Source organism: Egretta garzetta, unplaced genomic scaffold (assembly GCF_000687185.1).
Source record: "Egretta garzetta isolate BGI_Z169 unplaced genomic scaffold, ASM68718v1 scaffold397, whole genome shotgun sequence".
NCBI lineage: Eukaryota > Metazoa > Chordata > Aves > Pelecaniformes > Ardeidae > Egretta > Egretta garzetta.
The window spans coordinates 2629639-2644027 of NW_009260493.1; the positions used below are offsets into that span (position 1 = coordinate 2629639).

General features: G+C 41.2%; 1 protein-coding gene across 9 annotated transcripts in view; it reads left to right on the forward strand.

The window, feature by feature from the left end:
- The window catches only part of ARID1B (AT-rich interaction domain 1B), a 300848-nt gene that overhangs the window by 275317 nt on the left and 11142 nt on the right, over positions 1-14389 (forward strand). For all 9 annotated transcript variants that reach the window (XM_035899774.1, XM_035899768.1, XM_035899771.1 and 6 more), the window contains 4 exons: positions 274-478; positions 9986-10124; positions 11597-11769; positions 13439-13589. In XM_035899774.1, coding sequence (XP_035755667.1) covers positions 274-478; positions 9986-10124; positions 11597-11769; positions 13439-13589 — 668 coding nt within the window. The remainder of the gene's footprint in view (positions 1-273; positions 479-9985; positions 10125-11596; positions 11770-13438; positions 13590-14389) is intronic.

The following is a 14389-nucleotide window of genomic DNA, read 5'->3' on the forward strand; positions in this document are numbered from 1 at the left end:
GCATAGGCCCTGGAAGAGTGCAAGGCATTTAAAAGATGCACCGTGCGGAAGACTCTCCACAAGCAAAGCTTTTTATATAGCTATCAGTAAGTTCCTTAATGGTTTTATAACTGTAAATACTGTCTATGCATTACTGTGTGTGGGAGTGATGAGCATTAGTTAAAAGAGGAAAATAAAAAAAGTAACCCCTTTTTTTTTTTCCCCCTTTTTTGTCTCCTGACTTAAACAAACCACTTTGCTGCAAACCAATGAATCTGCCATTTATTTTGCTAGGTTAATAAAAACAAGAAGTGGCGTGAGCTGGCAACCACCTTGAACGTTGGCACTTCGAGCAGCGCGGCCAGCTCCCTGAAAAAACAATACATTCAGTACCTGTTTGCCTTCGAGTGCAAGATTGAACGAGGGGAGGAGCCCCCTCCAGAAGTCTTCAGCACTGGAGATACCAAGAAACAACCTAAGATTCAGCCGCCATCTCCTGGTAAGTCAAAAAAACTGCAGCCTCTTACACAACCATTTTTTGAATGCAAAAGATACTAGGTTGCAGTTTATATATTTAGAAGCATGCCTTGCTAATGCTGGACGAACAACAAAGATAAATGTGTTGTTGGCATCTTGTTTTCAAACTTGGAGCTAGCCCCTGAATCATCAGATTTAACTCTGAAGGGCCATCCACAGTCACGTGTCTAGTTTGTTACTGCTCTAACATGCAAAGACGTGTGCACCAGCATACCCTTAATATTCAGAGTTACGTTGGCATAGTAGAAAGAATAGCATTCTGCAAGGATGCGCTTGCGCTGTAGGGCACGAGGCAGCCAGTACTAAAAGGAGCATCCATTTGTCTCAATACCAGATTCGGGTACTTGCACTTTCCTTGCTGTGAATTTTCGACACAGCTGTTGGTCAGTAAAGCTTCAGTTGGAGTCAGGGTGGCAGATGCTGAACTGATCATCGGGTCTCAGATGGTCGCTCTGATACAACTGATGTTGAACGTGTGGCAGATGGAGGGAGTTGAGTGTGGTGTATCCCCACTGCCAGGCCTCATAGTTTGGAGGCACGCTCTCTGTTCTTTTGTTGCTAATCCTGTATGTCAGATAAGTCGTTAGCATCATTGTCTTTATCTTCTCATCTGAAAAATTGGAACTGGAAATGCTTGACTTTGGCTGTTGATTTTTGCACGTGCAGCGTGGTGTTTGAAACCGTACTGTTTTCTTTCTAACTTATTTCAGCTTAAGACTCTCAAGATTGGATAGTGGTATTCAAGGCAGGCAAATTCTTCAGTCATAATATTTTAAGTACATAGGAAAAGGTGTAGTATTAGTCTACGATGTTGACTTCTGGACTACCCATGGAAGAGGAAATACTTCCTTTGATTTGCTGGTTATTAGGCTTTTCTGACCAACAAAATAATTTTGTTAATACCAATTACTGTTAGACCACTTTCTTTTATTGCCTAGAGAATGTAATTCCTGGAATGTTTACAGCAGTTTTCTGCATTAGAAGGCAGTATTAGGAAAATATTAAATACCTCCATTTCCCTTAGCGCTGTTCACTGGTTGAAAACGGGAAGTGGCGAGTCAGGGACCCAGCAAGCTCTCCAGACTGTTTGCATGGCTCCAGTTTGAGAACTCCTATCATGGATACCAGAGAATTGCAAAGACATTTATAATTACATAATACAGTTCTAGCTTTTAAAAGATCATTTGTTATGATAGCACTTTGTCAGTACATAAAAAGTTAAAGGCGGTAAGGCTTAAATCTTTTTCAGCCTGATGTATTCAGTGTAAAGATTTTGGGGAGCATTTAGTTAAAATCTTCCTAGGTACATGTCTGTGTAATACCTTGAATATTTCCTACACCTTGTTAGCACCTAGGCTTATCAGGTACCCCAATGCTGATTATTTAGTAGAGAAGATAACTAGGTTACTTTGCAAGGCAAGTTTAGAAGATGGGAAAAAATACTTGGTACTAGAAGTGAAGCTGACAGTCCAAAATGTTTGTCTGAAATGAGCATAGAGTGTTGTGAATGTGCACCACTGCAAAAAATGAAAGATTTTGGACATGCCTGTCACCTCCTGAGAAGGCTAGTAAAGGGAGCCAAAACCGTTAGGACTTGTTAAGGAGGGTGAAGAGGAAATGAATCTGTTTCTAAAACTAAACAGCAGTGCTAAAAAGGAAAGAGTATTCTGCTTTGCTCTCTCCTCCCTTACCCCTCTCCCTCCAAGACCGCTCTCAGTAGTTGGTTCGGGGTTGATCACCTTAAATTGGCTGAATTTTGAGATGAAGAATCATTATGTAAATATGTAAACCTGAAACAAAGGAATAGAAATGTCAGACCTACCACTTTTAGAGGGTCCTTTTGCATCCTGATGCTACAGATGAAAATGGCAAAGACCATGTTTAAATTTATCATAACATTCAAGCAAGCTGTCTATGAGGAGAACTGAAACTATTTTTCTAAAATAAAAACACAGCAGGACATAGAGACTAGAAGAGGGGGAAGCAAGCAAAGATCTCAAGGTTTGTTTTGTTGGTGAGAAAAGAGCTCGTGTCACTGAATGGACTGCACTTCTGTACGGAGAAAGGCTTTCCCAGTGTGTATCAGCTTTAGTACATGAAATCCCGCTGAGGTATAGACGCTGCAGAGAGTACAAGCCTGTTCTCTTTAATAGTCAGCTTTTTTCTTGCTCCTTTTCCTTTAGTATATACCGACATTAACATTTTAACGGCACAAAAGAAGTAGAGTTGTAGATGTACTTTAGATAATCTGTTACTCTTTGGCATTCAGAGGAATGGGAGCCCAATACAACAAGAAACAATAGGCTCCAAAGGTCCTTGCTTTAACCATTAGCCTCTGTTGTGCAGTTAGCTCAGTGTAGGCAGAGCCACTTCGAAGCCAAATCTGTTTGCAGAGAACGAGTTACAGTATTAGGGCTGAGGTTAATTCTGATAAAAAACCAGGGGGACTTGTCTCAGAGAGGAGTTGTATTTTGTCCAATTCTAACCAGCTCATGCTATGAAATCAGGGCCATGAGAGTTTAAAAATCTGCTCATCTTCATAAAGGTTATAAAACTAAGCTTGCTCATAGGAATATATAGGAAATATATATAAGAATATAGAGGGACTGGCAGCCTTCTTGGTAAGAGGAGAATTCAGTTCCTAAGTAGATGTAGTTCCCAGGTGGATGTTATGCAAGGTGGGAGCACGGTGATGCGCAGTTCAGAGCAAATCAGTTGTTGCGGGTGCCCCGCACCCAAGGGGTGATTACGTGACTGCCTCGCAGAGGACCTTTAGAATGCACTCAGAGGGGGAACGCTAGGCAACACGGTGCAACAACCACAGCGAGAAGATTCCCACAGAAGAACCCAGTCAGGGAAAGGATGCGTAGTGTAAGTCTAATTTATGGGACTAAAAGGCAGTGATCTGGGTCCATGTGTTAGTCCATTTGCTTGTAGCACTGTGTTTGGGATTCTCCCGTCACTTCTGTTTTTTACAGCATCGTTAATAAGGTAAATGGTATGTAAAGGAGTGAATAATTCAGTGCTATGCACAGTGCAATTCAGGATAGTGTCAGCAATTACAAAAAGTTGAAAAAAGGAGTGAGCGAGGGTAGAGCAGCAAAGTGACAGGCTGGTTGGCTTTGTTTCAGCAGAGGTTTGCACAGTAGCCAGGGTGTTAGGGGTAGGATTACCTGCCTATTTTAATGAAGGTTCTGGCTTCACACTGCTGTCAGAGCCTCTTCTGTTCTTTCATAAAACACACAGGGAGGGGTGGGGGCCTGAATGTGTTTTGGTGTGGCTTGCACTGCTCCAAGGCTGTGCAAGTTGGAGATGCGCTTGTGGTAGGCTGAGGCCTTTGTATCATAGCTAAATCTGTCTGGGTCAGATAATGCCGTCAGCAGTGAAGCCCAGCAGCAGATGCCTAATGACAGGGTAGCTATTAGAGGACCCCTGTTGGCCTTTCATCCTGATTGTTGGGTCCGTGCCACGGTCCATGTCAACTGTTGACTGCTCTTTTGCTGCGCAGAAAATCCCTTACAGAGAGAGAGGCATCGTAGGTTCTTCGTAAGCATCCTTCTAGGACTCCAGTGCTTTCCAGAAGCGGGTGCAAAGACAAAATGCTCTTCCTGTAATGTGTGTTTGATAGTTTTGACCAAAATATCCACAAATTATGTGGCAAGTTCTAGACTGAAAATAATTCGGGGGGGCATTATGCTGAGCATGAATGGGTCCTGGAGAAAAAATTTCAAAAAAGCATCAGTGTGAGGGAGTGATTTTCCATTGCTGTACACTGGCACTGTAAATTCTCAGCTGCACTACGCAGTTACGTACGCACGAGACTCGAAGTTACAGACTGAGTGTTTTATCCTACACTGCATGAACAGGATGGCCACAGTGGTGCAGCTGAGGATGCTCCTGAGTAGCACTCAGCAGCTGGCCCTGATGTCAACGGAGATTTCATTACAGCAAACCTGGAAAATTGTGCGCCTGTGTTGGAAAGAGGGAGCAGAGCACGCCAAGAGTGTGTTCCCTGCGTTTCCTTGGCAGCAGAGAAACAAGACTTGGGGAGGGGGATGGCGGGGGGGGGACGCGACACAACACCACACGACACAGCCATTCAGTGAGTGCGTCTGTAACCAAACCCATCCGTCTCTGCTGGCGGGTGGCTGACTGAAGTGCTATTATTAGCAGGCAGGTGATGTCATGGAGCGTGTCATGAGGCCAGCCAGGGAATCCCACAGAAGATGGATGGGCAAAGGGTCGGGAGGGGTGGATGGGGGGACAGGCAGAGGTGTCCCCATGCTTGCACCCGCACCCACCTGGGGGGGGCCCTGCTGCAGCCAGCAGCCCCCCGCCTGGCCTAACTGGGGCACTGGGTTCGTGCTGTGTAAATTATCTTCCCAGCGTGGCGGCTGGCTGCTCACTCTGAAGTATGTGAATGTACTTAACCTTCAGTAACCTTTCCATTGTTTACTTTAGAGTATACATTTGTAGCTTCTGGCAAAAGGTAGGGATATCCTAGAGAGCATGTCAGGCCTCATGTTAATGGAGTTTCAAGAGGTTGCATTCTTCTTTTCTGGTTTTTTCCTGAAGGGAAAAAATTTCTGGCTAGAGAAAGATTATTTTTTTTTTAAAACTGAATATTTCTGTTCTGGTAAATAAAGGGTCTTTCCTGAAAGCAGTACTTACTGCCGTGCAGGCTTTGCAAAGAAGAAGCCATGCCGGTGCTATAATTCCATGCTGCCAAGAAGAACACGTGCCGTTGAGTGAACTGTGGAAGAGTTTGTAGGACTTCACCTTCTCAATGACAAAGATGTTCATTTTATTTAATTTTGGATGGATTTTCCTTTGTTAAAAGCATATCCTTACGCATCTGTTGTGACACTTGAAAGACAAGTGTTGCTTAGATGTGGATGTGAGATGAAGAATTCGGTAGCTATGTACACAGAGTTTTTTTCCTGGATGTCCCCAAGTCAGCTGTTAGAATCATGTAAGCAGAGATTACCTATTCTAAAAGAAGATTGTTGTTTGTCTTCCTTCTTAGTTCTTTGTTTAATACTGACGCTTATGAAGCACTTTAAAAGATACGGTTTCTATTTGAGGATGTCCACAATCGAAATTAAACATCTATCACAATAAAAACCCTGCAAGGATAGATGTAAAAATTTCAGAGAGCAGCTTAGCAAATGTAAAATGTAAGGTGAAACGTGAAAAAGGAATATGGTACTTTCATACAAGGAAGAGGGTTGTTTTCATATTCTTTAACTAGAAAACATTGCTAATAGCAATGTGTGTAAAACGCATGTGTGAGAGAACGTAATTAGTTTGCATTTAACGTGTGTGCATGCAGGCACCTGCGTGCACGTGCTTTATCCAAAAACTGTTTGAAGTATATTGCTTTGATGCAAAGTCAAGTGCTCAAAGGTTAGGAAATGCCAGAAGTGAGATAAAATCTTTGCAACCTTAATTATGTTTCCTTGTGCATATACAGTTCAATACACTCTTAATTACGCAGTCACATTGAAATTTTTTCCATGAAATGTCTGTCATTCCGTGCATGGTATAAACAGTACTCAGTGAACTATTCAGTATTTTGTGTTATCCTCACTCTTCAGTACACAGCCTTACTTGTGCCACAGTTTTCAACCAGACTCAAACATTTGAGAGTTACAAATTTTCTCATTTTTTTCTCTCTTCAGTACAACTGTACTTGAGGGCTTTAAAAAGTATTAATCAGCCTTTGCTATGCTCATCTGAGAAGGAGAGTAGTATGATTCCCATTCTATAGAAGAGGAACTGGGCTACCAAAAAATTTACATGAGTATCTGCTAATTCTGGGTGCCAGTTTTTTAAGTTTTGCCATGTATAGCCCTTTATATGATCTCATCTGTTGCCCTACATGTTCTGCACAACTGGAAAACAGCATCTCTAAACAGACTCTCTGAGAAAAGGAACACACATCTAACAACCTCTTGTGCAAAATTTAATTTTGCTCATATGCCCAGTATTGGACTTTTCCCAGTGTTGAACTCTTGGTCTCTTTATCCAGCCATTTATGATTCTTTCCCTGTGCTTTAACTCTGATTAGGTACATTTTCTGGGCTTCCTTGGTGTTCCCTGTGTAGTACCATGTCCATGCAACTTCAGACTTCTCAGATTCTAACCTGATCTCAGCAGCATCCGTATCCCCTTTCCAGGTTCCCAGTCCCCTTCTCAGTCTCCTTTTCTGTTGTCAGTCAGAAAGCCTTTGCTTGCCAACCTCCAGTTGTAACCATGAGAGCTTGTGTGGGGTGGCTTCCTGGCTCTAGGTTCCCGTGCTCAGCTCCACATTCGAGACTGCCCAGATGAACAAAGGAGCTGAATTACAGTGAGAATCCTGCTCACCCCCAGTCTGAAACAAGTACAAACAGGATCTTCAGAAAGCCAAGCAGTGAATGTATAGCAAGCTAATAATCTCTACATATAAACAGGTATTTTTCAGAATTTGGCCAAATCAGAATAAACACTGGAACACCAAGAGTACTTTCCCTGTCACAGGCACATCCCGACAATTACCACCAAGTCTCTTCTTCAAACAGTGAAGGGACCACTGGTGCTGTGTGTGAAAAAGGTGACCAAGTATATACTTGGCTTGGAAGACTCACAGTAAAATACTTCTCTTTTGGGGACAACAGAAGAGGACCATGTATTTTCAAAGACATATTCTTAAAACAAGCTGGCCAGCTCCAGCTGAAAACTTCCAAACCAAAATTAGCTGGAGGGGAATATCCATCAGGATGACTTCCTGATGATTGGCTGAAGCTTGGCAAAGGTACTGAAAATCACATCCTACAAGAAAAGGTTAAGTTGCTTAAAAAAATGTACCTGGTCTACCAACAGTAGCCATTAAGAGTACATACTTACTCTTTTTCAAGAATGTGCTACTTACATTGATGCTATTACTAAAACATAGATTAACTATTCAGTGATCTGTGAGTCTAAGACATAGAAATAATTGTCTTCGCAGTTGCTTGTAGGTCATCTCCACACTTAGCCTCTTCTTGGTAGCTGATGACCTAATCCAGAGATTGAAACACTTGCAGTCCCTGTTCTGTAGAAGTGTCCCTGACCCAGTAGAGGTCAAGAGCAAAGCATATTAACCAAGCAGTGCCAGAAACTTCGCACCTCTCAAGACAGCATTTGTCTTCCATTTTTTCAGCTGTTTATAAGCAGTCACTTAGAAAGAGGTGGGGGAAAAATAACCAACCCTATAACCACCACCCAGCAGATAGAAATTTGACTTGTAGCTTTTCAGTTGGACATCATCTTTTTGCTTTTAAACCTTTCCTTATCTAAGACTATATAAAACACATTGTTATTCATAATAAAGATTCTGTATTCATGCAGCCCGTAAATAGTGAAAAAATATTTTACTTGTTTTCTCTAGGCTTACTTTAGATATGAATTAAGTTCTTGCTCACGTAGGATAGGAAAAAACTTAATCGCTGTGTAATAGCCCACGGTAAGAGAAATATGCAGGGTTAGGCAATGTCATATTTTACAGTAAGTGTATTGGTACACTAAGCTGTTTACTTACATGGTTCTAATATAACAAGATGGTATGTGACAATGTGTGGCTTAACTCAGAAATGCTTTCAAGCTTTTTAGAAGTAATCTAGAATTTTGTTTAAAGCTCAAGGGCAGGAGAATGATCTTGGCTCACTCAGGGGTCATATATACAAAGGGCTCGTTTTATGTGAACGTGATGGCTTTTTTATTATCATATGGATTTGTTTTATTATAGCACTAAAGCCTTCAGTCAACTGTAGCATTAGTTGTTGCAAATGTTGTTACTGTATTAATGCAATCAGAGAGCTTTTCTTAAACTTTTTTTGAACCTCATTACTATGTGAGCATAATCCAAACATGCCTCAGAAAGCTGAGGACAAGAACAATGTGGTCTGCACAATGTGGATTTTAAATACACACTTGCTACTGAGACTGATCTCCAGATAGTGGAACATGTGTTACAGATATAAATGAAACACATACAAAAAAGGTGTTCTTCAGTTAAAAACAAGCTCTGCCTGTCAAGATGATGAGTGTTCTAGGATTCTGAGTCAATTATAAACTACTCTCTCTTTCACATACGGAAAAAAAAACATACTCCTTGTTCCAATTTTTCCTCCAACAGTAATTTTAAAAGTTTTGTTAATTGGCTGTTGAACATAGATAGTCAGGCACTATAAAACGCTTACATGAAAGTTCATAGAAAAGAAGGACCTCTCAAAACAAAGTGATGTGTTTCTGAGTCTATTAGATTGGTGATTTTTTTTCTGTTGGTGATTTTTTTTCCCCAATTGCATGTAAAGATTTGAATCCTGTAAGTTCTCCTCAGGTAGCATTTCTGCTTCGAGGCCAGTCAGATCCAAGGCTTAGACATTGTTACTAATTCCCACTTACCACCTTCTAAATCAGAAAACTACTACAAAAGATCTCTGGGGTTGGGGTGTGTTTCTCCTCAGTAGTCACGTGAAAATAGTAACTTCAGCATATAGTTTAAAGACTGGTCTGGATGTATTTTATTATTAGCTTATATGATGTATTATTCATTTAATGCCCTTATTACTGCTCGGTGTCATCGGAACGGAACAGTACATGCTTTCCTACGCTTGTTGTCATACCAAGAACATAGCTATTTACCATGGTTAAGGAGGACAGTAGTGCGGGTACTCTTACCGTTTTCTGAGATCTCAACATAGAAGCTTTTGCAGCAGAAATAGGTGCTTTGCAGAATTGATGTGGTCTTATTACATACAGTCTACAATGACCCTGAGTATATTTTGTTAAGATGTCCATTTTTACAATTTCATTGGGAGTGTTAGCTATAGCCTCCTGTTCAACTTCTACTTTCAGTGATTGCTTTCTTCTTATCCCAGATCGCCTTTTGCATTTCTTAAATACAGTCCTTTGCCATGCTGTCTCAAAGATGGCAAGGGTTGCAGTGTGCCACTAATCATTTGCCATGTTTCACCATGGAAACATCTGCCTTTTAGTGGTAAATGAAATTATGAATTTATATATTAATATAGCGGTTTAAATTTGTGAGGAAAAGCTTCTGGCTGAAATTTGCCTTATAAATGTATACGTTGCAATAGCGATTATGTAAAGAAGCTGTGCCAAAGAACAACCTTCATTTACTCTGTTATAAACTATAGACAATTAACTTTGTATCTCTGACCTCTGATTTAAATGATCCTTCATCTAGATGATTTCCGTTCATGTTGCTTCAGGCAGCAGATTAAATTCATGGTTCTAGGAAAGATGATGGCTATTACTGCACAGCATATCTTGATCTCAGAGGATTTGGGGGAAGTTATAAAGTACTGAGATGCATGGTACAAGCAGGCTTATGGGGGAAAGAATCAGTTTCTCTCCCTGATGATTATTATTTCCACAGGAATTTGGCTGCTACCTTTTAATATTTCCTTTTGCTTTAATTTCCCAGCGAATTCTGGTTCCTTGCAAGGTCCACAGACTCCACAGTCTACAGGTAGTAATTCCATGACAGAAGTGCCAGGCGATTTGAAGCCCCCAACACCAGCATCAACACCTCATGGACAGATGACACCTATGCAGGGTGGCAGGTATGAAAAGGGCTTTGCTTCATTTTTTTCTTGGGCTGTAGTTCTACAACAGTTTAAGCCAGTCTTTCCCTTTCCCAGCTGCTCAAGCATTCATCTGATTCTGTGGTGAACTGGTCAGAGCCTTAAAAGTGGCAGATTATTTCTTTTTGGAGGGGAGAGAGGGAAGGGGAGGAAGGAGTAGGAGCTGCATTAGCTTTCTGAACACCAGAGAAGGATCAGACAAGCACTGGTGCAAAGGGGGAACATGTGAGTATGTGAAGGGTGGGGAGGAAGGTGGAACCCAAAAGCACCAGCTTAGAACCACAACCTTCCTTTTCTTGCTTACCCTGTACTCCTCTGGTATACAGGTCCTCTGGCATTCATGCTGGGGTGGGGAGGAAGGTGGAACCCAACAGCACCAGCTTAGAACCACAACCTTCCTTTCCTTGCTTACCCTGTAATCCTCTGGTATACAGGTCCTCTGGCATTCATGCTCAGGAAGGATGGAATGTGTGGTTTTCAGGTGTTACTTAAATTCAAATTATGAAAAGCGTATATAATAACAGTGGTTGAAATAGCAGAGGATTCAACTGGATGGACCAAGAGACCCCTTTCAGTTCTGTGTCCTGTAAGTCACACGGGCCAGCTTAGTCTGAATTGAAGCCTTCTCACCGTTCATTAAGGATCCTTAGCCCAGTGAAGGCCAGGAAAAAAAAATTATTCTTGACTTCAGCAGCCATGTGGCTGAGCTCTGAACTATGTACAGAGTCACTCTGAACTTAACATACTTAGGTTCTTTTTTTATCCATCTGTAATACTGCAGAAAGGATAACAGGAACCTTTTTTAATCATCTTTAATTCAGAGTGAGTTTTCTTTCACTGTGTAAAAAATTTTCTTTTGCATTAAGAATAAATCTGATAGTTATCAGGGAAACTCCATTTTCCACGTCAAACTTCTAAGGGCTTTAGAATAAAGCTGGCTGCAACCATAAAGGTTAGTGCCTCTCCGTAACAGTAAATGGTATTTGGGAGGTAAATCAAGTGTTGCTGTTTCCTCTGAGTCTTTCCTCTAGTAGGAGATCAATGGGGTGCTTGGTAAATTCGAAAGGTAATAAATATGAAACTGATAAAAAATGCTATCTTGACACCACATGCAATTAACCTGTGGAGCTCACTGCCTTGGGGTAGTGAGGCAAACAGCTCAGTGAAATTTCAGAAATATTTAGACTTTTATATGAGTAATAGGAACGCGCACCGTTGAATTAGATTAAAACCCCTGATCTTTAAGGTAAGTAGCCAGATAAGCTTGGGATAAAAAATGAGTAGATTTTTTTAATGATTGTCCATTGTGAAGTTTTTTGCATCTTCCTCAGGTGTATCCTGCACTGATCACTGCCACTGCATCATGGGCTAGCTGTATTATAGTCCAGTCTGTTTTCACAGTTCTTAAAAATACATGATGATCTTAATGCCTCCTTTTTCTCACCTGCTAGAAACAGCACAGTTAGTGTGCATGATCCCTTTTCTGATGTAAGTGATTCAGCATTCCCGAAGCGAAACTCCATGACGCCAAATGCACCATACCAGCAGGGAATAAACATGCCAGATATGATGGGAAGGATGCCATATGAACCGAATAAAGATCCTTTTGGTGGAATGAGAAAAGGTATTTTCTTTGTGGGAGCTTAAGTGTTCTTCCCTACTTCTGTGTAGTGAATATGTTCTGGACATCAGAGTGAGCTTCTTTACTTTGCTGATTTTGCCATTGGTAAAATGGTATACCATTGTAGCAAAAAGAGAGGTGCAATGCAATTGTGTTTCATTCTGGTCTGGTCATATTTTCACCTCTCAGAGTCACACTGTTTATTTTAGACTTAACAGAATCCTAAACACGCTTGTAGGAATACATTTCAGGAAATGGCATAAATTCATAGGGTTGGATTTTGTGCAATGCCGTATGTTTCTCGAAGGTAGTTAGCTACTCTGCAAATCAAATGCTGGACTTCAGTGTTAGAATGTGAAGTGGTGAAGCAACATGCCTGGTTGTAGTAGGGCTGAACTGGGAATTCACTGTGCGGAACTGAGCAAGTCTCCTAATGCTTTCTGTCTCAGTTTGCATATTTTTCAGAATAGGAAAGGTAATTTTTTTTTCACTTGGACAGCCCCTGACAAAAGGTGATAAACACACTCTCAGTTTGCTTATTTTTAGAAAGTAAAAATTAAAATTAATGTCAAACCTGACTCTTGTCCTTTTGGGCACTCAACCTACAGATGGTTTTGTGGATATTGTAAAACGTGCTTAAAATGAATCAATCTTGCATGCCTCATATATAGAAAAGTGGGAGGAAAGAACACAAGCAGGGCGCACAATGGCTGCAAAGAGAAGAGCAGATGGAGGAGGTAAAATTAAGAAAGTGAAAACTGAAAGGGAGCAAAAGGGAGGAATGGGAAGAAGAGGTCCAGAAATCAGGGGAAGAAAGATATGTGATGAAGTGGGGAGATGCTTTAAAAGAGATAGTTAATCTGATGTGATTTTTTTTAAACCTTCCCTTTAAATCCTTTTGCCTGGCCTGTGGAGGCTAGCATAATACAGCTGGAGGAAGGGAAAACCCTCTCTGCCTTAGATTAACTTCAGGTTTTATATCCATGTGAGATTAAGTGGGTTTATTGCACTTTGTCGTACATTTCACATTTATCCTGTCGAAACAGAAATGTCTCTGTTCAGTATCTACTATGAGGGACTAAAGGATAGTGTCTCTTCCTCTATTTGCTTGGGGATTTATATCTGATAATAGTGGTCAACATGCCTTTTCCTGGACCCATAGAATATGCCCATCCTGTTTGAGAAGCTACATTAGGATACAGTGTCCTTTCCATAACTAAATTATGGTATACATGTGTGTATGAGGGCTTTATGGGAAAAAGACGAGCCTGATTCTGACAGCTTTTGTAATCTGAACTAGGAGATTTACTTTCATCTGTTTTGTAAGGTTCATGTTTGCATTCACATTTAGCGTTGTTTGGGGCAAAAAGAACAAGAGCGAGTTCATCTACAGCTATGAAGACCATAGGGAGGAAGTTGCCTGGTGCCTGATGAGCTCAGTTCCATAGGATGAGATTATTTTCCTTACTTGCAGCTCCTTAATATTATAACCATCATCTTGGTAGTGGTGCTGCTTCATGTGTTTTCATTGGACCCTGGAGAGCTTGTCAGACACCAGCTAATTCTCCTTGGTAGTGTTAGGGATCTGAACATTATTTTAAAATACATCATTTAATAGAAAGATATCTTAAAACACCCAGAATGATATATTTAATTTCCCTTACTGTTGCAGTGCCTGGAAGCAATGAGCCTTTCATGACCCCTGGACAAATGCCTAACAGTGGAATACAAGATATGTATAACCAGAGTCCATCCGGAGCAATGTCCAACATGAGCATGAGCCAGCGACAGCAGTTCTCTTATGGAAGTGGCTATGACAGGAGGTGAGTCAGTCTTCAGCAAAAACCAAAGCCCTTTAGTGAAAATGATCCTCTCTCTCCCCTTCTCATTTTCCCATTGAACCTTGCAGAGAACATAGCAGCCTACGTTTCCTACAGCGTCTGGAGTCAAATCACTGGTAGTCAGACCCCTGGTAACGACTGAGTCTAGCTTGTCACAGAAATTAATAAGGAGGAATTGTCACACCTCAGAAGTCACTTGAGCTGCAGCAGATCAGCACATGGGTGTGTTTGACAGCTGCCTTCAGCTGGCAGCTGGGCTGGGCTGTGATGGCATAAAGTAGCACTTGAGTTAGTCTTCTGGCCATGTTTTCACCTAAACAGTTGTTGGTGGGCTTTTTATGAAAAACAAAATGCACGGCCTAAATATGTCTGGTTTGTGGTCTGTTAGTGAATTGCCTTTGGAGAGTCTGGAGTCTGTTGTCTGAGCTGTAGGGGCACTAGTCTTGCAGTGTGTCCATCAGGACCCTTGTGAGTTTGTCTTTCAGTGAAGTACACAAAATAAATTTGGTCCTCTTTTGTTTATCTTGGGAAGGGCTTTGGGAAGAAGAAAATCAATAAAATTGCCAATGTCTAGCAATGTATTGCCATAGGTATAGCAAGCAGAATGGTTTGGGAATGTTTGGATTATATTAAGTATTCCGGTAGGTTTTGCAGCTCTGGCCATATTCCTACTTTTACTATCATTAGGCTATGTACTTTAGCTTGACTTTTTGTTTCCTGATGGCAGCCAAAGCGGTGCATTGTGGGTCTTTTAAGTGTAACGGTGGAGTAGTTTTCAGTCA